We start from the raw sequence: 25,915 nt of genomic DNA on the forward strand, positions 1-25,915 counted from the left end.
CTCTCAGACAGATTAGGCTGTATTCCTCCTTCTTTGTGTTGTTTGGAAGGAACATGTAAAAAGCAAAGATGAAATCCCTTGAGTAAGACCTGTCAATGCGCCATGATAACAGTGAGACCTATTAGCTTGCACAAAGGCTCATGAAGTGTGTTGTAGTCACTCAATAACACTGGATTGCACAGACTTGATAAGGCAGTTTTATGTGCACTTTATTTTTATTTATTCTCCATTTTTTTAACACAGATAATAAATGATTCTAATTAATTGGATTATGATCATAATCATCATATCGCAACCACGATTACCGGTAATCCGGGGGGGCACTTTGATATCTTTATAAACACTTTTGCATTGTGTAAACACAGTTTGATATACGTGTCCAGTCGTCCCTCACTACTTTCTTCTAATATATAAAATATATTAATAAATCATGCTGTTTCATGGTTGAATACAGCCTATTAGTAAAAATATCCATATTTAAGCACATATTACTTTTATTTTACCTAAATTAAGCATTTTCTAGTATAAAAATGGGTAAATGAACTAAAATACAAAAATAAGACATCCAAAAGACACGTTCAGACGTTGAAGATATGTAGTACTCCATACTGGTCACTAGGTGTCAGTAATGTTACTGTAATGCACAGAGTGACACACATTATTATCTCTTATTATCTCACAACAGCTTCCAAAAACATGCATGTTAGGTTAATTGGCGACTCTAAATTGTCCATAGGTATGAATGTGAGTGTGAATGGTTGTTTGGCTATATGTACCCTGCGATTGGCTGGCGACCAGTCCAGGGTGTACCCCGCCTGTCTCCCGAAGTCAGCTAGGATAGGTTCCAGCAAGCCCCTGCGACCCTAATGAGGAGAAGCGGCATAGAAAATGGATGGAGGTACAATAATTCCGAATAAAAACATGGGCTACTGATGCGGCCTTAACCCACCGAATGCTGGAACTCAGCTCTGAACCCCCAATGTCACTTCCTGTCCACCACTCACTCTTCTCCCCTAGGGAGCACCTTTATAGTAGGGATGCGCCGATAAAACGGCCACCGATCAGTATCGGCATATTTCCGTGAAAAAGCATGTGATCCGCATATGCCGATCAATGCGACCGATCATGAAAGCCGATCACTTGTGGCTCGGACTATTGCAGCATGCAGCCAGTAGCAAGCGTCCCCCGCCCACTTTCCTTCACACTGCGCAGGCGTGCCAAACCCAGAACAAACATGTCTGCTGTGTGGAACTTACCTGCGGTTTGTGAGAGTGATATCAATTCGCCACAAAAAATAACTTGCCGGAGTAGCACGTTAAAAAGCTTTAATTTAGAACAGCATTTGAAGACACATGACGGACTATGGTGAGTTTTTGAGGCTCAAATGGCAGCTAATGGCAGCTGATGGCTTAACAGTCAGAAATCTAAAGCAAATAACACAAAAAATAATGGCATTCATCAGACTAGATGACCAGCCTTCCTCAGCGGTGGAAGATACCGGGTTTGCCAACTGCTCTCTCACTTGGAGCCCCGCCTCGTGCTACTGGAAATCTTGCTAGAGATCCACCAAAGTACTCTCACATCCAAAGTCTCCTTAAAGAAGGCATCTCATCCTCTAAGCGTCGATATCGGAATCGGCAGCATGAAACCGTGATCGGAACATCCCTAAGTTATAACAACACACAAGCACGAGTCTTAATTGGCTTATTTATTATTATGGCTACTATATTGGGTAGTACAAGTGTAAAGGTGGATATAGGGGTGTTAGTTCAGGTCTATAGGGCTCTAATAATGTTAAAAACCATATTCAGAAGGTCAGAAACAGGTTCCATTTCTAAATAATGGGGAGGAAGGAGCCTGTGTAGCGTCCTTTGGTGCCTCGACACAGGAGCATAATCCAGATTTCAGAAACTTAACTCAAAACTGAACGTAGCGAAACGCAACAAAAATTCGTACCTGGGGTGTAGCGATGTGTACAAGCATACAGCATTCAAGGGTCGAAATCCGTGCAAGTACAAAACATGCGCACATTTTGGCAAGTCCGACATTCACTTGTACTGAGATTACGCCAAGATTCCCTCCACATCAATGATTTTGTAACCATGTGAAGCCTCATAGCTGGATAGAACATTTCTACTTTAATCTACAGGCAAATCTCTTTCAACTGCAGGGGAGCTACTTACGGCTGCCCCGGTGTGTTCAAGACTATGCTGGAAAGCAAACAGCCAAAATGCCACAAAATAAAAGAAAAACCAGCACCACTCATGTCATTACGCTGAAGCGTTTTCACAAACCTAAGCCTTTTGATTAGTTTGCCCTTCACAGTGGAGCCTCAGAGGGGTCACGGCATCACAATGGTACTCTTTAGAGATGATTTAACAGTCAGCGGTCATTAAAACAAATAACAAAAGAAGACTAAAGTGCTGGAACACAAACAGTTATATGGTCACATGGGTGGCAGTTGCAGAGAACCCATGCATGAAGCAAAGAGACAGACAGTGAGCTAGGATAACCATCTTACCGGTGTGCCTTCTTCCTACATTTCTAAATTAAAGATAGGATGATAGCACAGTCACATCAAATGTGTGAGAACTCCCAATTATTTGCTGAAGTGAAAAGAAAGGAAATAGATCCAACCGCCCTCCCGCAGGTCAAGGGTTTATTTAATGCACTCTTTTCACTGATGCTGCTTTCTGGTATCATCTGGTGTGATACAAGTACACTGTACTGTCATCCCTCGACACATCAGGGTTAGAATTGTGTGGCTTCACTCTATCACGGTTTGTCAAACATGTATTAATTAATAATCCATGCTTTTTCTGTGGTTGAATACTCCCTATTATTTTAAAAAAATATACACATTTAAGCAAGTTTTACACATTTTTTTTCCTAAAATTGCACATTTTCAAGCATAAAAATAGTTCAATGAACTAAAACACAAAAACAAGGCAATAAGAAGACTCATTCAAATTGTGAATGTAGTAGTCTACATTCGTCACTAAGTGTCAGTAATGTTCAGTGAGACAAGCACCTGACTTGATCACCGGAACAACAGTCTTTTATTTCAGGTTTAAATTATCTACCAACAGACAGAATGATAATGATAACTTATTAATCATAATAATAACACAGCTGTTTTTTACTGTTTAATGCCTTAAATGGCTTATTTTCTCTGATTTCACCCACTATACTGGGCAATACGAGTGTAAAGTTGAATAGGGGTGTTATTTTATGTCTAGAGGGCGCCCATAATGTTAAAAAAAAACATATTTAGAAGATCATAAACAGGTTTTCTATGCCATTACTACTCCATTTATAAAGAAGGAATCCTACTTTGCGGAAATTCATTATTACGGTCGGGTCTGAAACCAATTATCAACAATAAACGAGAGCTTACTGTACTAAGACTGAAGACATATGTAAAACACACTACCTGTAAATAATACATTCAGTTAGTTTATGGTTAAGAATTCTGAATCCCAAACATGCTCAATGGGTGTCATGTCCGGTGTGTATGCTGGCCATGCAAGAACTGGGATGTTTGCAGCTTCCAGGAATTGTGTACAGATCCTTGCAATACTGTGTCATGCATTATCATTCTGCAACATGAGGTGATGGTTGCGGATAAATGATACGACTAGGTCGCAGGATCTCCTCATGGTATCGCTGTGCATTCAACATGCCATCAATAAAATGCACCTGTGTTGCAGATCGTCCGTCGTCTATATCATACGCCTGCCCGTACCATAACCCCACTGCCACCGTGGCCCACTCGATCTGTGACTACAGAGCGATACCATTCAGCTCATGAAAAATGGGAGCCACAACAAAAGTGTTGTTGAGTGTATAATGAACAATTTCTCCTAGGCATCTCTATTTGCATCACTGCTTGTGCAGATGTTTTAAGGGATCCTTGCCGGGACATAAAACCATCAATAAAAAGTGAAAGAATAATCCAGAGTTGAGGATAAACTGACAGAGGAGCTTTGATGGCAGTATCCCAACATGCAAGAGCATTAAAGAGGGTATTACAGCTAAATCTACGGGTCTCAGTCACTTCCATAGGAAGACTTGGTTACATGTTGTGACCTCCAAAATAGGGAGGATGCTAAGGTAATACCACTCTGACTTGGAAGAAAAAACACTGATTAAATCTTTTGGTTCACAACATATGTGGTGTCTTTTTCACCCCTTAACTATCAAAAAGCCTTTTAATATATTTAATACTGTCAGATTCATTAGCTGCTCAGGCTCAGAGCACTACAGTATTTCTTGACACTGTGAGGGCTTGCGTTTCCCGGCTCATGTTTTGACTCAAAGTGTCATGGAAACAAAGATTTAGTGTGACAACGCTGATGCCAAGGTTTGCACTGCAATGCTTTGCAAAAACATGGCACATTCAAGACAATGTGGAACATAAAATTACTACTCAAAGTAAAATAAAATAAGGTGTGTGGAGTCTGTGAAACAACACCAGGCACACATTCTGTTTTATGAGTCAACCTTGGGAGAAAAGAGTGATACACTATAAAAAGGATGTGGAAGTTTGACTACTTTCGGCGCAGAGTGACAGCTGGGATGCTGCACGGCTGTCAATCATTTTGTTCCTGTTACTTTGGGGCTGTTGAGATTTCAGACAATGAACAGCAATCAAAACAATGATGCCAAACTGGCTCATCCTTTCATTCTGTCTGCTGCTCACAATGTAAGAGGACCACATCATCACAGTTTTCCATTCATTTTTTGGTATATTACATGTATTCATCATTAAAAAAACAATAGCTGAAACAAATGTGCATTTGCTGCACGGTGGCCTAGTGGTTAGCATGTTGGCGGCACTGTCTGGAGATCCGACAGTTTCGGATCTCCATCTGGACATCTCTGTGTGGAGTTTGCATGTTCTCCTTGGGCATGTTTGTGCTTTTTCCAGGTACACCGGCTTCCAACCACATTTCAAAATCATGCATGTTAGGTTAATTAAGTGTGAATGTGAGTGTGGATGATTGTCTATATGTGCCCTGCGATTGGCTGGCGACCGATCCAGGGTCTACCCTGCCTCTTGCCCAAAGTCAGCTGAGATGGGGTCCAGTTTACCCGTGACCCTAATGAGGGACAAGTGGTATAGAAAATGAATGGATTGAAATATGTATTTGTTTGAGGCCCACATCATTATTTTACCTCCCAGTGATATTGAGACAGGATTAAGATTACTTTAATATATTCATGTTGTGTTAGTCACATTCTGCTATTGGCAGCAATACAAAAAGGACATTTTAAAATTGATTACTGGCAGGATCATGCAAATTTGCATATGATGATAATTCAGAAGGATGTCATTACCAGGGAGAACATCGAGTGCAATTTATTTGTGTATCCAAGTTTTAAAAAAAAACAATCTCTTATTTGTGAGTGTGACTGTAGATAATGTAGGCATGCTCCATTCGATCGGCCACCAATCAGTCTCAGCATGTGATCGGCATATGCCGATAAATGCCTTTGAACAAACGCTGGACAACATTCGCCCGTATGGCGGCTTTGCCAACTGCTCTCTCACTTGGAGCCCAGACACGTGCTACCTGGAAGTCCTGCTCGGGCTCCACCAGTGTACTCAATCTCACATCCAAGGTCTCCTTAACGAAGTCGTCTCACCCTCTGAGCGATATATCTTCTCTTGAGGTCAAATGTTTTTGGCTAAATTAAAGTGATTTTTATGGTTCCAATAGCCAATAGCTATTAATGATTCATTGTATTAGTAATTTTGTGAACTCCTCTTGAAGATTGATAAAGTATCAATGTAATTACCTATTTTCTGGCCCCTTAGCAGTCAGGGGAGCTTGGAATTTTACTGACACCCCTCCCAATTCAGCACCTCCGATCAATACCACTCAACATAAATAAATACAAAAATGTATAATTAATCCACGCGATCAGTATCAATTTCACTCATGGGTGATCAGTATCGGAATTGGGAGCATAAAACCCTGATCGGAGCATCCCTAATATAATGTATATACAGGTATGTGCCCTGACTGCCGACCAGTTCAAGGTGTACTGAGCCTTTCGGCTGAAATCAGCTGGGATAGGCTCCAGCTCACCCGTGACCCTAATGAGGACATGTGGTATAGAAAATTGATGGTAGGGTTGAAGGATACAAATTGGCATCATACTCAATTAAACAACTGATTGTTAAGAATTAATGTAATGGATTAATAGTGTTGAATTAATCATGACTTGAAGCAACTGAGACATGATAAAGTGCAATATTGGCTGCAACCAGCAGACGCACTGTTAATTCAGTCTCAACTAGTTTGTGGTGAAACACAGCATGATGTTATGGAAGTTAAGCATCACCCACGCAAACCTCGACTGTGGCAAATTCTCCAAAGTAATTATTTTGATGTGTATTATGCTAAAACAATAGTAGAGAAAACCACAAAAGAAGAAGTAAAAAAAAAAGTAATAATTCTTGTGGAAGATCAGATTTTCCCTTATTTTCCCAGAACATTTCCCATATTTTACAATGCAAATGTTGACTGGTATGTTGAAAATGTGCAATTTCCCTTTTAATGTCACCATGTGGCCATGCATGGGAACATTGTTTTACAACTGTGTATACCCAACGTATGTTCAGATGTGCCCTGCGTGTGAATTGAACAGGTTGTTTTTTCCTTTTTGTTGAAGGGGCCGCCAGCTTAGCTTCAAGCACATGGCCCTATAATTGTTCTTTGCTCGGTATCTGTCATGACACGTCTATAGGGCTGCGGCCACTGTCACAAACTAAAGCCTGCAGCCTTAATGGGGTCACTCTATTTTTTCTTCAGTATCTCACACAACCAGCCTTTGTTCCTCATGGTGCAATCTGGAGATGCCATTAGTGGGGAGAGAGACAGTGATGTTTAGTGACAGCCAACAACTCTTCTGGTAAAGAAAGTGCCCTCGAGTCATCAGAGTGTCACACACACCCAGAATACACATGGCCGTGGCTGCGAGTCCACCTTTGTTGGCGCTATCCTTGGACAAGAAAGCTAATTGTGTGATGAGGGGATCAGGTGGGCAGCACCCACCACAGGCCGAGCGCCGCCACCACACAAGGCCGGCAGCCTTGTCGAACATGCTGCAGGACAATACAACAGGAAAATTAGCTGAGAAGCCTGCCTCTCACTTTGCAGCAAGAGGCAGTTTTGGTCTCTGCGTTGTGCTTGTGTCTGCTGTTGTGACATTTATGGCCCGAGCTCAAAAACATGTAGAAATTCTGCAGGCGGCTGGGAGGAATGATAACAGAGGAGCTACATAGCCTGTTTGGCGCTGATAACTCAGACTCAGCATAAATCAAACACCTTCTGGCCATTCAAATAATTTGTAGAGTTGAGCATCATATGTTGAGAGGGCGTAGAAGAAATCAGAGCAAGAATGTATCATCCCCCCTCCCCCAAACGAAATGCACAGACTTGTCAAATTACAGTATATCTTCCCAGTGAAAGGCTTAAGCTGTGTAGCATTACTTTAAAAAGAAGTTATTTTCGACACTGCAAATTGAGCACTGTAACTTTTCTGACTACCCCATCCCTAATGCTAAATGTTGTGAATGCATTTTTATATCTGCTCCCATTAGATACAGAAATGAACCAATGCAATTTAATGGCACATTGTCTCCTCTCTCTTTGGGCTATAAAACAGACAAACAAGGACTAAATCAACTTGTGGTTCATTTGTGGAATGATAAGGATGCAGGGTGCACACAGTAGTACAGACCACACTACAGTATAGGCACTTAATGGCTTTGCTTGGCTGCCTTATGCTAGTGGGACTTCGGGGCACTGCTGTTTGCTTTAGGACCATCAGGGTGTGGAGGCTCCGTGCATTAGCACTTGCTTAACACAAAATGGCAGCCGTTTACAGAGAATGTACACAGATAATGCTGGGGATTCATGTTGCGGGAAGAAAAAAAAAAAAGTATGACACACATCATTTAGCTCAGTGCTGGAAGTATGTTTGCAAGATACTGTGAGAAGAATCAGCAGCCCGACCGCCTTTAATGAGTGAGGATGCCTGAGAGAATCAATATAATACAATCTGAAAGGTAAGACAAGCCTGATAAAATAGAAAAAAAAAGAGCTGAAGGCTGCTTAGCTAAAAGCACCTTTTGTAGATATTAGAAACATTGTCCACGTTAGGGAGTCTTTTACATCTATACGAGGCTGAATTTAATCTTTAGCCTTTGAACACGAGTGGGACAAATCCTTTCTTTCACATCTGGACAGGGACTGGGAGACTTCCACAGCCAAGTGCACAGAGATAAAAGATGCCAATGATCTTAAAATGATTACTTCCCTTACTCCTGCTGAAAAAGCCATGGATTTTCCAGTGCAGGAGATGTACTGAAGACACGTATGTAGAGAAAAGCACTTTGACAATGACATTTACAACAGCAATCAGACTTAGCCAGACAAGAGACTATTTAAACGTTACTTTCGTGAAAATGTCAAAGCAAAGACAAAAGCAGCATATGTGGCAGACCAAGAAATTAGCTTTGTGATGATTCATCTTGAAAGCAATCTGTCTGACTGTTGAGCCAAGAAATTATCAAAAATAAATAAATGTTTTAAATAGCGGAAGAATGTCCAGTCTTACGCGCATTTATTTCACAAGGTCTCCAAAATAGAAGTCAACATCACTGCAAGCCTGTGTTGCACGTCTGTATCCACTAACTGATTCTTTAGTTTAGCTTCTCTTATTTTATTTGCAACATTTTACACTATAATAGTTTCTGTAGAAGAAACATGTATTGATATTATTTCGTCTAAGGGTGTCCAAAGTGCTGCCTGAGGGGCATTTGCGGCCTGCGGCAAAAATGTCATTTTAGTAGCAAAGTTGAAATATTAAAGGAAAAAAGCCTTTTTTAATGTCGGAATATGAGAAACAAAACATTAATTCATGAATTTTCTATGTCAATTCTCCTACGAGGGTTGCGGGGGAATGCTGGAGCCTATCCCAGCTGACTTTGGGCGAGAGGCGGGGTACACCCTGGACTGGTCACCAGCCAATGGCAGGGCACATATAGACAAAGGTTGGGGAAAAGAGTTAAAAGTCATAATATCAAGAGAAGAAAATTTACACGAAGAAAGTTGAAATAGTTTGGAAAAAACAGCAGAAATGGAAAACAAAATTTTAATTTTATTAATTTTATGAGAATGAAGTCCAAACATTGAGAGAGTTGCAATTAAGTTGGGGGAAAAGTTCAAATATTATTATATAAATAAGAAATTCAGAACATTATTAGAAGAAAATGTATATAAATATTATTTAAGAAGAAAGTTGAAATAATTGAAATTTTTTTAAAAAAGGAGAAAAAACAGCAAATAGTTCATACTAATAATAAGCTTTAAATATGTATAACTTCTTAGCATATCTACATGTGCTTTTTTTTAAGCGGTTAAGTTTATTATGACAATTGTGTGCATTACAGCTATTGTCATTCTGTTCACTATCATGGTTAAGAATTTCATTACTACTAATATGGATGACTGTTTCAATTCGGGATTATCACTGTGGTTGTTATTATTTTGTCCTTTCCTTCTTGGTCTTTGTGGCCGTCACAGACATTTGCTGACGTAGTCCTGTTTGTTTCTGTTGTTTTGTTATTGTTGTTGCAGTTGTTGTTGCTGTTGTTGTTGTTGTCTCTCTCTGTATTGTCCCTTTCTTGTCCCCGCACTCTCCCCTCCGTTTCCTTTTCTCTTCTTTTCTGTCCCCTCCTGCTCCGGTCCAGGCCCTCCCAATTTGCAAAACAACAAAACATAAAATAAAGTCAAATAACATCTAAATAACAGGGGGAGAGTAGCTTACACTTTTACCTGGCAGAGCAAATCTATTGAGCACGTAAGGACATTTAGATGGACAATACTATCTGCCCTAATGGCTGGACAGGACCAAAAAAAAAAAAAAAGAAGTTCATTATGACACTTTTGCAGAGCTGCTGGAAATGTGAATTTCTCTTGTAGATAAATAAAGTATCTATCCATCCATCCATCCATCCATGTGCTGGTTTATAAAATATCAAAGTGGCCTTGCATCCTTTCATTTTTCAGCATGTGGCCCTCATTGGAAAAGTTTACATCCCTGGTCTAGACAAACAGATCATCAGTTCAAGACAGGCAAACATAACGAGAAAAGAAATAGGTAATATATTAGGAGGTATCAGCAGCAATTTAGTGCTGGGATTTACTGTATGAGACATCAGGTTGACAGAATTCCTGGTTAGTGTAGGTGTTTATATGCATTTATGTAGGGATGTACTTATACCCCAAACACTAAAACGTTAAAGAGGGGTCAGTGGGGGCAGTAAATTACAAACAGCAGCACTTACAATTGTGCTCAGTCCGATTCCTTGTTCTCCAAAAATACGGCCGGAGTACACACACTTTCCTCAGTCACTCAGAAGCATGTTTTAAAAGGTTCTGCCCAATGCTAAAACTTAAAGAAAAACAGACAGGCATATGTAGAGAAGCAACGACACACTTGATAATTTAAGCATGTTGTTCATCCACTTTGCACAGACATCGAGAAGAAAAAGGCTCAGAGTTCAGGAAATCTACTCATAACTCTGCAAGGCCGCTGTCACGCTGACGTACCAAAATTCATCACATTGTTGTACGAGCGGTCAAAGTCCAGCACCCAACTCTAAGTGAATACAGAGATAAGCTTGCAAACGCAACAGAGTCTATAACCTGACAAAAAAACACATTTCATCCTTATTTATTATCTCCTCCAACCTTCTGATGATACACAACATGACAATGTTTTTGATGACTGAGGGCATAGTCGACCTTTGAAAACCAAATATGTCAATCAGAAATATGATCATGTCATAATTTTTACAAGCGGAGGGCAAATCTAACATATCTCATGTGGGTTTATGTTCCAAGTGATAAAAATGTAAACTACTGACTCTTGTAGTCACATTAGGAGCATCTTTTTAGACACAGAGGAAAATCCACAATAAAAAGACTACGCAAGCTGTTGACTCCTAACTCCTTCGGCTAAACATACGATTCAATAGGCTGTGCTGTATTCATGAACAATCAACCTTTGGCGACATTTACGGCCAGAGTCTTGGGATCAATTTGAGATCCCCACACACCACTGGACTTGTCCTGGAAAAGGGCAAATGCCATAAAAAAAAAAAAATAGAAACATGAATTGTCTGATAGGGTCGCCGAGAGCAGCCTGCAAATTCAACCAGATTAAAAAAAGTAAAAAATAGTGATTGGTATAAGAAAAAAATAATAATAATCATACCTAAGATCTTTTGTTGGGGGCGGTATCATCAGGACAATGAATGATAAAGAGCAAATTTTACTTTTTTTTTTTTTTTATTCCAAGAAGATATTTTATTAAAACAATGAATAAAACACAACTTAAAACAAAATAGCATAACAGCAGCTACGTGTTCTCAAATTCAAATGATCTACCCAAATGCACGTATACCCAGCTTGCTGTTAATGCAAAAATACAAGTACTGTGTTCCCTCATTTATCGCGGGGGGTCGGTTCCCAAAATGGCTTGCACCCCTCACCATACATTTATACACTTTTCTCAGACACGCATTAACATTTTCTCACTTTTCTCTCTTGTTTAAACACTCAAAAAAGTTCAAACTCGTATGAATTTTAATTATCAACCTACAAGGTTGGACACAAGAAATTATTAAGTGACTCAAGAGTATTTCACCCCCTTAGCCAATCAGGATGCAGAACACAATGCATGTTCGTACACTGTATAAATAAAAAAAATAAAATAAAAAAAAGCACAAAAAAATTCTGCAAAAGGTGAACCACGATGAAGCGAGAGAACACTGAATAACCACGTAAAAGTAGCATAGGAAGAGTCTGTTTAGCAACTGAAAACACCCATTTGACAAAATAACCGCAATGCAGATTAACTGACGTGCTAATTTTGTTATCCTGGGGACTATTACTTCATTAACTTTTAACCTGTCTGTGCTTTAGCTACTGTGTTGCGATAGTTAGACCACTTTTTCCGTATATAGTCAATCCCCACACATTCAGTATTCACGGTCTCGCCAATTTGCGGATTTTCAAGATTTTCTCTTAAATCTTAAAAGCATAAATAGAACGGCTCAGTCATTAAAAGGTTCAGACAACTCCAAACATCTCCAAAACATCATCATCTGAAGCAGTTCACAATCAGTATTTCTGTAATAAAATTACAAAAATATAAAACCTTTTAGGTAAAATAGATCTACTCACCAGAGATGTCAATTTATCCTTCAGTCAGCCACTGTGATCGTAACATGCTGTGTTGAACAGCTTTACATTGATATGGCAACACAAAAAATCTAAAATATGATGGACCAAAAGAAACTAACATGCACGTACACCTCCATAACGATAATAGACTGTTGGGAATAAATGTACACTATTTAAATGGAACACATACTAGAATTGAAGTTTTCAGTGTAGGGCAGTACTTCTATTAGTAGTTAGGCCAGATCAATCAATTTCTCATGTCTATTTAGTTGTATTTACACACACTCTTTATTGTATCATTCTTGATAGACATCAGTTAAGTTTCTAGTTTTAATCTCCAATTTGTTATATATAAACTCGAATGGCAGACGTTTTGCTTACTGTATTCGATTAAACCCTTAATTGCTCCTGATGCTGTCAGTTATTTGCAGCTGCCTTCCACCACCAACAGCCTCCAGTCTTGTCACTGAGGGAATGTTAGTGTGCGGCAGTGGTGTAAGATGCGCTGAGCACCGTGAAAGTAGAAAAGCCCTATGTAAATGCAACCCATTTAACATTCATCTGCAAAAAGTGAAGTGAAAAATCCTCCACAGCATCATCATCCTATGAGTGATGGGATGCTCTGAATCGAGAGCCATGCAGCAATAAAGAGCGAATGCAATCATTAGAGGAGCCGTTAACAATATCATATGACCTGAGCTCAGTCCGAGGGTGATGTACATTAAATGACTGCCTGAAATTGGACACCAACTCACATTCGTTAAGTGACTGCCACATTGCTCAAGTAGATCCTCATATTCATATGGATAGCGTTAGCAGGTGTTTGCCTTCATCGTGAGATATGCTAATTGAACGAACAAAAACCGAGAGCTCCTAGACAGGTCTTTGTAAACTATTTGAAAGAAAAAGATACACAGAAAGAATTGACAAAACTGCTGTCCATCTGTAAAAGCACTCTCCAGACGGTAACATGACTCGAGTAAAGTCTCCAATTAGGATAAAATATCAATAGCAACTACAGCGGTGGTGACCTCATGCTGTCTTTTTGACAGAAGAGGCATGGACACCAACAAAAGCAGCAATGTGTCTTGCTCCCATTAGCATGGCATTTCATGCTGTTCTCCGTAGAAAGAGGTACTTAAATGCCAATTTTCTTTTCAAAAAGAAAAGTATAAATCTGCAATCAAAACATTTGTTCTTCAGCAACGATTGAGACGATGCAGCAAAATGTATGTGAGTCGATACTTGGAAATCATGTGGCCAATGAAGACAAAGGAACATTCTGTTTTTAAGCATATGAATTGATGCAGGATTCATAACAAAAAGTATAACAAAGCTACACTTGATTGACTGTGCTGTTATTTACATGGGTATTGAAGGCTAAGTGGTTAGGCCCACCAGTTCCGTGTACAGTATAATAGCCCGAATGATAGATGCGCATAAAAGAGTCAATTTCTCAAACACAATCATTCAACGATGATTCTACCTGACATGAATGCATGCATGCTAGTGGGTAATTATCAAAAGCGAGGTTCCTCTATAAATGTCTTTTGGATTTCAAGTGCGAGCAAAGGGAAAAAGCAGGCTTTGATTTGCCCTAAATGCACAGCTAGTGGACAATTAAAACCACAGAGGCCTGAATCAAGTACAAGGCAAATGAGGACGGTCTAGCCCCAATGGCAGCTATGATGTCATGATTAACTCTACTGCATTTAACATTTGATTGTTTTCCTTGAGCCCAATGTTCCTGATGGCCTGGAATGTTAATGTTGGGTAGGATAATAAGAGGGATAATAATGTAATGTGATGTAATATCATATCATGTCATATATAATATTATATAAACAAACATTTTGAGAATGACACTAATTTACACAAAGTCTACTGCCTCAGTTTTTATAATGGTATTTTGCATCTACTCCAGAATGTTATGAAGATTGATAAAAATGAAAGGCAAAGAATTGCAAACTCCCTCTTAGTCATGAAAATGAACTTAATCCCCAAAACACCATTCCCACTGCATTTCAGCCCTGTCACTTCGTGAGAGTGGTGGCTGAAAATGAAAAATAAAAATACACAATCTTGAATCACACTGACATACAATCTCATTTCTAAATGAAATTTTACTTCACGAGCTGTGTCACCAACAATGCTGCCATTTCACGGTACACTGTTGTTGGCTTGACAGCCAACAATTCCTCGTCCCTCGCCTTGTAGCCCAGCAAGCCTCACCAGCCAGGGCGAGTTGGCTCCGCTGCCGGTGAGGATCGCTGGCTATCATTCATTAGTTTGCGGGAGTAGCAATCGTGCATTAATGAAGTGACTTGTATATATTACGTGCATGCATGTACTGTCGACTGAGTGACCATGCCACATTTTTGACTTAATGGATTATTTTCAGTCTTTCTGTTCATTTCAGAATAGACAGAAAGACCATTGGACGTTTCTGTAGAGCAGAGTAAGACAATGAAGAGCGTTACAATAACACTAATAATGATAATAAAGAAAAGCAGTTGGATTTCTTCAAAGCATAAAGCACATGGCCCTGATCACGGTTTGTTTGTGTGTGAGGAAAAAAAAAATCATCCCAGAGAATCACGATCTTAATTCTAAGAAAGAAAATCATGATTCACATTTTTTTGCAGCCCTAATGTTGAATCTATACTGAATTATTATCATAAATGTCCATAAAACCAGCTCTTTCTAACCTTGCGTAACAAAACATGCTGTATGGGCTTGAACATGCTCTTAGAGTCAGCGCTCTGTTGACTCCGCTGAATTGCTTGCCTCAGGCATCAGTGCCTGGACACATACACATAATTAGAAAAGGTCACTGTGCCTCCTGTCTTGTCAACAAAATCACTTCAAGATGACAAATTCTGGCTCAGGCGGAGCCAGATCTCCCTCAGATACCCTTGCCAATCAAGGCCCAGCAGGGTAGGGCTGTCTGGGTAGCCTTAGGTGATTTCTAATTATGTCTTTTACATGCCATGCTAAACAAAAGGACGCATACCAATGAGCCATACGTTTGGAAGAAGGTGTGTATCATCTTCAAGGTTGAAGTAGCAACATAACGTCTAATTTTCTGAATGCATTAAGCTGCCTTGTTAATACAGCCTATATCTGCCTCCCTCCCTCCCGAGAGAGTCTACATGTATATACAGTTAGGAGCTCAACAAAACCATCTTCTATGCATTTTAAATAAACACACTTGCATTACACGTCAATTAAAATCAACTGATCTCGAGATCATTTCAGAGTTGTTTGCAGGCTACCAAGTGCAGCCTTGCCCTACTCCACTGGATGATGAAGTGGAAGAGGCTTTCACATCGCTCCCTGGTGGCCTCACTACGGAACTATTAATCTACAGCTCTCCATATTGCATTCAGATCCGCTTTCCCCCGTCCACCACGTGTCCTGAAGTAAAGGCCAAAAGAGCACTCGGAGGAGTGGACACGTTGCGATGATGAGCTGCACAGAGGCACCTCTGGGTTTCTAAGCACTTCTCCAGACAGTGACTGATGGCCAATTAACCATTTGGAGAATACTATTGATCACTTGGAGAGCAAGAACATCAGGAACATCTAACACACCACTACTGTCACTGTACAAGCCAAGCATCTACACACACACACACACACACACACACACACACACACACACACACACACACACACACACACATCATGTGTACTATAAAATGTGTGAGCTTGTCACGAAATCTAACACATAAGCTACAAAAACACAAAGTTAAGACTATGGGTTCTGGAAATTGCCTCTGGCAGAAAACATAACAGTTCAACCTAAACCACAAATTGTGAAATCTCTTTAGAGTGAGAGAAAACGTAAGAAAATGTAACTTGTCTTTTTTATTTAATAGTGAAATGGAAAATCTGATTGAATACTTCTGAAATGATCTAGTGTTGATCAATCTGATCTGTAACAAAAGAGTGCCAAGGCATCATCTCGGTTTCACTGGGATGAGACATAGTCATTGTGAAGCCTGTGACATCACATGACTTCCATCGCCTCTCATACGTAAAACATGCAGCGGCTTTTCAAGCACCTTTTCAGCGTGGATGACGCAACTCTGGTTTGTATTTCCTGTAGTTTTTCACCTTTCCTAGATAACAAGACGACATGAATTTTAGGAGTGCACCGATTACAATTTTCTGGCCGATCACCGACCTTTTGGCAGAATTTTTATAACTTTTAATAACTGACAGCATACACCTTAAATGTTCCACTCTTATTTTGTTGAAAAACACTGAACAAGCCCCGTGAAACAATACAGATTTGTTTTAACTACTCATGAACATGAAAGGTGCTTTGAAGGCTGTTCCAAGACCCCACTTTGGTAAGGCTGACCACATCTCTATATTCCTTTATCCAACATACAGACAACTTCTTAAAAAAGCTCCCCCTGTACGTACAGCAGTTAAAGTGTGGAATGAAGAAACTGATCAAGTACTTCAGGACTGCTTTGGCTGCACAAACTGGGATGTGTTTAAAACTGCAGCGGGGAGGGAAGATTGTACTGTTGATTTGAATATGCTTCTGCTGTTACTGGCTACATTAGCACATGTATAGAGACTGTTACCACCACCAAGTATTACAGAAAATACCCTAACCAAAAACAGTGGATGAACTGTGATGTAAGGGCTAAGCTACGTGCTCGTTCGACTGCATTTGTCATGGGCACCGCTGATGACTACAAAAAGGCCAGATATGACCTGAGGAGGTCCATACGAGAGGCCAAAAGACAGTACAGACAGAAGCTGGAGGGCTACTATTCCACCTCAGACCCTCGGCGCATGTGGGCGGGGCTCCAGCACATCACAGACTATCGACAGCAGAGTAGCGTAGCCACGTCCAGCCATACCACACTTCCAGATGAGCTGAACGAGTTCTATGCCCGCTTTGACACCCAAACTCCTGATGAGCAGAGAGGGTGGCTGAACCTGGGGAGCACACAGGACTCACCTCTCATGGTGACATCAGCTGATGTGCGCAGGGTTCTAAACAAAACAAACCCACGAAAAGCAGCAGGGCCAGACAACATCTCAGGACGTGCACTTCGGGTTTGCTCATCAGAGCTAGCTGATGTGCTTGCTGACATATTTAACCTGTCGCTTGCACAAGCATCTGTACCGACCTGCTTTAAGTCCACCACCATAGTGCCCGTACCCAAGAAGAGCAACGTGACCTGCTTGAATGACTATCGCCCTATAGTACTCACTCCTATTGTTATGAAGTGCTTTGAAAGAATAGTCATGACCCACATCAAAAAGAGCATCCCGGCGGCAACTGTGGACCCTCTACAGTTTGCATATCGCCAGAACCGGTCCACGGATGATGCAGTCAACACTGCCATCCACACAGCCCTTTCTCACCTACAGGGCCAGGACACATACGTCAGAATGCTATTTATAGACTATAGCTCTGCTTTTAATACAGTCTGCCCCCACAAACTCACAAATAAGCTCCTCACACTTGGCCTGTTTCCCTCCCTCTGTAACTGGGTGTTTAACTTTCTCACAGGCAGACCCCAGTCAGTCAGAGTCCACAACCGCACATCCAGCTCAAGAATTGTGAGCACTGGGACCCCACAGGGGTGTGTGCTGAGTCCACTCCTCTACACGCTCTTCACCTACGATTGCGTGGCCTCCCAGAACAACACCAGCATCATTAAATTTGCGGATGACACTACAGTCATCGGACTGATCACTGGTGGTGTTGAAACATCATACAGAAGAGAGGTGGCGGACCTCATAGCTTGGTGTCGTGATAACAATCTCCTTCTCAATACAGATAAGACTAAAGAGATGATCATTGACCCAAGAACAAGGGAAAAGGAGCCGCATAGACCCCTGTTTATTGATGAGACTGAGGTGGAGAGGGTGAAAACCTTCAAGTTCCTTGGCACACACATCAGCGAGGACCTCACCTGGTCTCACAACACCCAACAAATTATGAAGAAGTCCCAAAGGAGACTGTACTTCCTGAGAAGACTGAGGAAATTTGGCATGTCCACCACAATCCTGAGTTGCTTCTACAGATGCACTATCGAAAGTGTCCTTACCGCCTCCATCACTGTTTGGTACGGTAACTGTACAACACGTGATAGGAAGGCACTCCAGCGGGTGATCAAGACCTCACAGAACATTGTTGGGGCAGCCCTCCCCTCACTGCAAGACATTTATAAACTAGAGTCCTACAAAGAACACACAACCTCATCAAGGACAGCACACATCCACAACACTCATTATTCACACTCCTACCGTCAGGCAGACGCTACAGGAGTTTGAAGTCCAGGACCACAAGGCTGGCAAACAGCTTTTACCCACAGGCCATCAGGCTTCTCAACGAAGCACTCGCACACGCCGCACGCAACACACGCACACACTCATAGCACTTTATTTATTTATTTATTTATTTATTTGTATTATTTGCTTGTATTAATGTCTCTTCTGTTGTTGTTGCTTAATTTATTGGTATATATGTTTATGTGTTTATGTTTCTTATGTTCTTATTCTTTCTTGTGTTTCCTTTCTTTTCTTGGGAGAATGAACAGAATAAGATTTTCATTGCATGGTATAACTGCTGTTTTACCATGCACATGACAATAAAACTCTTGAATCTTGAATCTTGAATCTTGAATCTTGAATGAGGTAGTTCTCTCAAATATAAACAAAAAGTTCAGAAAATTGCTGTCCAAATTACTCAATTATATCAGTTCCTTTAGTCTTTTATTTTTCACATTTTAAAAACAAACAAAACTTGCACAACAGGCTAGACTGCAGACCTGATTTGAGCCTCTTACCGAAAATAAAGTGCACAGCGACCAAAGACGGTTGGTCGTGTAATGCCATGAGCTCTATAAATGTTCTCATAGTAGCTTTGCTCTGGCAAGCTGTAGCTGACTTCCAGTCTTCTGCTATCGGTGGATAAGATCGGTTTCGTATGTAACCAAAGTTAAAGGCACAGTTCGGATTTTTTGACATGAAGGTGTGTGACATCCCCATCAGCAGTGGACTATTTCAACAGTGACTTACCCCACCATTTGGTCCCGCGAGTTCACTTCTGGTCGGATTTCCGTGACGAGGAACGTTCCACAGCGGAACGCTCGCATCTTCTTCCGCTGCGGAACACACGTAAACAAGATGGCCACGGTGCTCCGTCGCGGATGTCATCACATACACACAAATGTATACGGCGGGAGACAAATATAAGGCAGAGCGATTTGTGAGGTCTGATTTTTTTGAGCATGCATTTTCATGATGCAAATGTTTTACTCTTTTTAAAGACTTTTCTTAAGTGACCCAGCAACTAAGTAGAACTACGTTCCTCGTCATAGCAATCCGACCAGAACTGGACCCGCGGGACCAAATGGGGGTGTGGGTGGGGGGTAAGTCACTGTTCAAATAGTCCACCGTTGACGGGGATGTCATACAACTTCATGTCAAAAAATCCGAACTATCCTTTGAAGGATGTCTACTGAATTTACTACAACACATATGGATTAAAACGCCTGTTAACAAAAACATGTCTACCTGATTGATGATAGCTAAACCAGCACTCGTAATTATGAGGGTTAGGCGCTAATTGTTTTTCATTTTTATTCATGTACCCCCTGTCACAACTGGTGTACCCTTGGATCTACAATTGTCATAATGAACTCATTATATGCATTTTAGATTTGTCATTTGTTGACATCGCAATGCATTATGAGTCGCTGACATCATGTGGCCCCACCACCTCCTGGTTTAATTATTTTACTATTTGCTATTTTACACCAACGCAACCTTCAATTGGACTACAACACTGTAAATGTGTGAAAAGAGCATCAAAGAAGATCGGTGATGTCATGAAGCTGGAGTTACATTAAATTGCTGGCCATTTGGCTTTAGTTTTAGTAGTGACAAAAACCATTCGCTTTACTAGTAGCACCCATTGAGGTATGTGGTAATCTCCTCCTGCATCAGGGGTGAGAGGTCAATGTTATGCTAGCCAGATAGAAACACACACACAGTGATAATGATGTGCCGCATTTCAGGAGGGGAACGGCTGAACTTCTTTCCCTAAGCGCTTCTCACATGGACCTGAATCACAGAAATGGGGTAATTGAAACAAAAGGGCAGAGTTTGACAGAGACGTAGTGCCTTTTCAAGGCCTCTGCATAGGCTGCAGAAAATAACACCTCCCCCTCTGCAAGGTTCATCCTCCAAGTGTCCTCAGTCATGTCTGTGTCCTTTTTAAGCTCCTCAAATATTGCCATTTGCACATGATAAGCGCAGGGACATAGCTCGGTGAACGATAAGGTGCCTGGGTATTTGTCACCAAATGGAGCGCGTTTCTGTATTGTTTCAAGCTGACCTGCGATGACATGCACGGTTTACCTCTTATCCATTTGTGCTGGACTATCATCTCTGCCTCCATTAATCACACTAACGCTGCGCACAAGAGATGACTTTTTTGCATGCGTCAAAAGAACATTTATATCAGGGCGCCGTCTTCAAATAAAATGGAGCTGAATGAATAAATGATACGGAGTTGATCTTCTCAGACGGCTCTTTGAACAAACGCTACTTTCCTTACTTTCCTTTTACTTGAACACTGACACATTCTAATTACTTAAAGAGCGTTAAAAATCATAAACGTATGTGCTCTTGAGGAGGAAGATGATATTTTTATTTTACATGACAGTCTGAACGTGCAATTTCCGACCTCTGAAATATCCTGCATTTGTACAGACTAATATAGCCAAATCTGGCAGTTGAGAAGATAAATAATCCCTGCCCCAGTGCACCAGTCTTCTGGATGCATGTATCATTTGAATTCATTTCCAATGACTAGAGGCCAAACAAAAAATAATTTGCTAGTGAATTATCACTTCCTTGTAAACGACTACCCCCACACATACAGTACAGTACATTTCCATCATTTGCCATGCATTAGGCATGGGAAGGAAACCAAGTCCTTTTAAGATTCCATTGACCAGAAGGCAATTTCTCCCAATAAATTATGTTAATTTCAGCTTTGCTTCTCCTTATCGCGTTCTTTAGTGAGTCAATGAGGAGACAAACTGGCAGCAAGAAAGACAACACTGGGATGATTCACATTAGAACAATGACATCCGTCTGGCAAACGAAATCCTTGCATTAGGAGCCAATGGGCGCAAACAACTTACAGGATTATGCAATAGATTTCTGCCTGGTGTCACTGAATGTGCTTGCATCATCACAAAATGTACACCCTGCGGAAATTGCTCGCACAAGTAGGATGGTGGCTGTGTCCAATTCCCATGCTCCCGCCCTGAACCGGACAACAATTGCTTGGCAACACTCTTATGGGAATGGGGAGGACAAAAAAACAAAGTGAAATCCAGGATTTATCAGCTTGGATTCCAGCATTTTTCCTCTTTTTCCCCTGGTGAATGTAACCAAGGCATAATGACAGGCCTTACACAACAGGTGAGAAGCAACGGGATCTTAAATAATTTGACGGAATACACAAATGGTACCCAGCTACCCGCCGTGCATGTATTTAAATCCTTGTGGAAACACCATCCAACACACACTTTGCATACTGAAGGCATCAAATGTTGTGCACACGCAGGCAAAGCAGTACAGTACTTTGTTCCTGAGGCTCAAAGTGTGCCCCCTCACAACACGGCGAAAGCAAAAGTGCTTGGCTAGCTAAAATGTAGACTGACAGGCCTACCTTTATTAGTGACCGAGTTATTTTTCTCAGCAGAAGAAAAAAAGACGGCCTTTGATACAGGCGAACGCCGAGTCAGCAGCCTTGTCTCTCAGAGGATCGTTTGACTGATCTTAGTGGAGAGTGTCCCCGTCCTGATGTAGGAAGAATTGGCTACTGCATTACCTGCGATCCATTTCTGGCTCTTGCCCCGTCCTATAAAGGGAGCCTGATGGGAGTAAGCATGCTTACATTGACCTGATATGTGACAGAGATTGACAGGCTGAGGCGAAAGGGAGTGTGTGTGCTTCGAAATCTGATCCGGGAGACAAAGAGGATAAAACTGATCTAACGTGCCCTGTTCTCCTCCACATTAAACACATGGGAGCATATCCCAGGATGCGAGAGGAAGGGAAGGAAAACACCCTGGATGCATTGCCAGTCGATCACAGAGCGAACAAAGAGTATCAAAGTCAAACAGTATCACTCCTGCGGGAATTGTCAGACTCAACCTGACCTAAAGCTTTACGTCTTTGGGCCGCGACAAAAGCCCACAGTGGGAAAAATGGCATGAAAATGACACACAACTAGAGATAAACGACAATAGATTGTGCAGGATTATAACACCTATGTTAAAGACTTGAATCAAATGCACCCGAATTGACGCACTGCTACTTAAATTGGTAGATGTAGTCCCTGGGGCTCAACTGTTTATTTAGCTCTAATATATTCATAATTAAACGCTAATTGATGCAAGAGAAAAGCCCGCTTAATTCATCATCATCTCCGTGCCCTGAAGCAAGACAATTACACAACTTTAACATCTTTGTCTTCTCTCTAAAGCAAGGTTAACAAGTTTTGAAGCAAGCCAAATGCAAATGGTGTGTGAAATCCCCTTGTTTCTGGACACTCACACAAACCGGGGCTTCCAGCTGTGTGACAACACGAGGAGGAAAATTGTAAAAACAAGCATGATTAGTTGAATTGACATTAGAGTTGCTGTAATTTATGATGCTAAATGTCACTGTGAACAAGCTTGTGTTTAGCAAATGAGTAGAACAGAATTAGAATTGGCATATTTGTCTGAAGGAAGTATTATACTTTTGTACATTAAAGCACATTTGCATGCAACTGAGAGTATCCGGCCAGGAGTCCACGCCACAAAATGTAATTCATCAGTGCAAGTAGATTGTCTCACAACTCGGTAAAGCTGTCAGCATCCTGCAAATGCAGCAGGATGGGAGTTTTGGATGGGGAGGAGAGAGATGCGTGCTGCTGAATACTCCAGCAAGGAAGGGAAACAGCCTGTGAATGTACATGTCGCACCATATTAGCCAGCTGGTGCTGTACATTTACTGGCGTGATGGTTGTTTATGTGGCAGTAAAAGAGCGCAGTGTCACTGTGCATTGCTATTCATTATACAAGACCCATCTGGTCAAGCATCATTGTGCAGGTTGCTCACATTTCCAGCCATGCAGGTCCGCATCTAACTTCCCACACAGTGGAAAACAAGGACAATGCTACGTGATTAGAATAAATCGGCACATTAGAAGATACATGTCAACACTGTGTGACATACGCATCAGGTTTGAATCTTGCTCGGCACATTAGAGGTAACCTTGAGGCCAATTGGTGGCTCTTAATGCGAGCAGGAGGAACAACAAGGAATCTCGTGCCACATGGATGACGTCCATAAGTTGACACCCGCATGTAGGTTGTCAAACAAACCTACATGTAGCGGCTGGCATCACTAGATAGATTGTAAATAAACAGAGATATTGAGTTACTTACCGGTGCAGGTGACACCTGCGAAGCTGAGCCAGAGCACAAGAAGCGTCTCGCCGAGTCGACAGCGGACAAAGGGACCCAGAAGTAAGGGCATATTCGTCTTTTTTTTTTTTTTTTAAATCAAGTTTCACAAGACAAGGAGCGATGAAGAAACGGCAAGCTTTTAAGTTCCGGAGTGTGTTGACAGAAGCACTTTTAAGACGACGTCAAAGTGTGTTCCTCAGCACATGTCTTCATCCTGGCGCGTCCTGGTTGCTCACAACAACGAATCACAGGTGTGGTACAGCCAGTGATGCCTTCCCGCACCCGCGGACATCTGCGTTGTACTGTCCCCCCAAAACCGATGCTGTCATTTCTCACCAAAATAAAGAAAACCAAACAGCCGCAACCCACCTCCAGCGAGCCAAGCGATGCACTTTTCTCGCCGGGCGAGCGAACACTGTGGCCAAGATGCAAAAAACGGTAATAACTGGCCTCAGCGAGAGAACATCTGATTGCACAGCAATGCTGGAGTGCTGAGAGTCGGAGAGAAGGTAAGACTTGTAAAGGCTGAGAGGCGGGGCAAAACCAGGAGCGGATCACAGTGCAAGGTGGCCATGGAGTCTGCTAAACACGCCTATTCAATCCGTGGGTACATAATGCCACAGGATATCAAATATAAGCAAAAAAACTTTAAAAAGGTGCTGCCTGCCTTGCTTAGGTACTGCATGGAGGGCGCTAACTTTCAAATGTATTATAAGCATTATATATTACATATTGCTGCTCCGACATTGCTAGCCACGCCCCACATAACACGCCCGTGCGCATTAGTTATGTCTGATGTCAGCTAATGATACCGATTTTCGCAAAGTTTAGCTACTAACGTTCGCTATTATTGAATGCTGCGGTTAAATGGCTGCAAATTGCTGATTGCCTCTCCGAGACTGTTTATGTGTACATGCAAGCGCTAAAGGCATGTATGTACGTGCACATGGGGTTTTGGTTTTCGGTTTACGCTTACTATACATCAGGGGTGTCCAAAGTGTGGCCCAGGAGCCATTTGCGGCCTGCGGCTGTTTTTTTGTCAGCCCACAACACATTCTAAATACAGTATAGAATTTAACAAGAAAACTTTTTTTTTTAAAAAAGCAGCAAAAATGGAAAGATCAGCAGTAATTTTACAATAATAAATTCGTAATTTAGTCGTAATTTAACAACAATGACATTGTAATATTATCAGGAAAAACAACGTAATTTTATTAACATAAAGTTGAAATTTTAAAGAAAAAAGTTGTGATATTATGAAAAAAAAACCAACCAATTAAGATGTAATTTTTGGAAAACTAGGTTACGGAAAAAGTTATAATGTTATGAGAATAAAGTCAAAATATTATGAGAATAAAGTCAAAATATTATGGGAATAAAGTCATAATTATGAGGAAAAAGTCTACGAGAAGAAAATTGAAATAGTTGGGGGAAAAAACAGCAGAAATGGAAAAAAGAACAGTTGTATTTTTTTCATGAATAAAGACAAAATATTATAAGAAAAAAGTTGCACTCTAACAAGAAAAAAAGTCACAATTTTTAGAATAAAACTTCTAATATTATGACGAAGAATAATGTCATTTTAGTACCACAGAGTTGAAATATTAAAGAAAAAATTGTATTTCTTAAAAGTCGTCATATTAACAAACAAACAAAACAAAATAAAGTTGTAATTTTTGGAATATTAGGTTGGAGGAAAAGTTATAATATTAGGGGAATGAAGTCAAAATGTTATGGGAATAATGTCATAACATTATGAAAAGAAAATTTACAAAGATTATTCGAGAAGAAAGTTGAAATATTTGGAAAATTAAAAAAACAAAACAAAATTGGAAAAAACGAATAGACTTTTTCACCTATATCACAATGCTGACATGTTTATATATATATATATATATATATATATATATATATATATATATATATATATATATATATATATATATATATACACAGTATATATATATATACAAAAATATACAAAAATACACCTGTTGCTTTCCAAAATATCAAAGTGGCCCTTGCATCCTTTAATTTTTTCACTATGTGGCCCTCGCCCTTAAAAAAGTTTGGACACCCCTGCTGTACATGACGTGTTGTTTCATTGAACATGGCTGGGCTCTATGAGGGTTGCCTG

At 40.7% G+C, this 25,915-nt stretch overlaps 1 protein-coding gene across 4 annotated transcripts in view; it reads right to left on the reverse strand.

Moving 5' to 3' along the window:
• The window catches only part of unc5a (unc-5 netrin receptor A), a 199,361-nt gene extending 175,056 nt beyond the window's left edge, over window positions 1-24,305 (reverse strand). For 2 of the 4 annotated variants that reach the window (XM_054791917.1, XM_054791916.1), the window contains exon 1: window positions 23,758-24,305. In XM_054791917.1, coding sequence (XP_054647892.1) covers window positions 23,758-23,848 — 91 coding nt within the window. In that variant the 5' untranslated portion in view covers window positions 23,849-24,305. The remainder of the gene's footprint in view (window positions 1-23,757) is intronic. The other 2 variants (XM_054791918.1, XM_054791919.1) reach the window with 2 other exon arrangements.
• Window positions 24,306-25,915: the final 1,610 nt, after the last annotated feature.

This window comes from Dunckerocampus dactyliophorus, chromosome 11, assembly GCF_027744805.1.
Source record: "Dunckerocampus dactyliophorus isolate RoL2022-P2 chromosome 11, RoL_Ddac_1.1, whole genome shotgun sequence".
Taxonomy (NCBI): Eukaryota; Metazoa; Chordata; class Actinopteri; order Syngnathiformes; family Syngnathidae; genus Dunckerocampus; species Dunckerocampus dactyliophorus.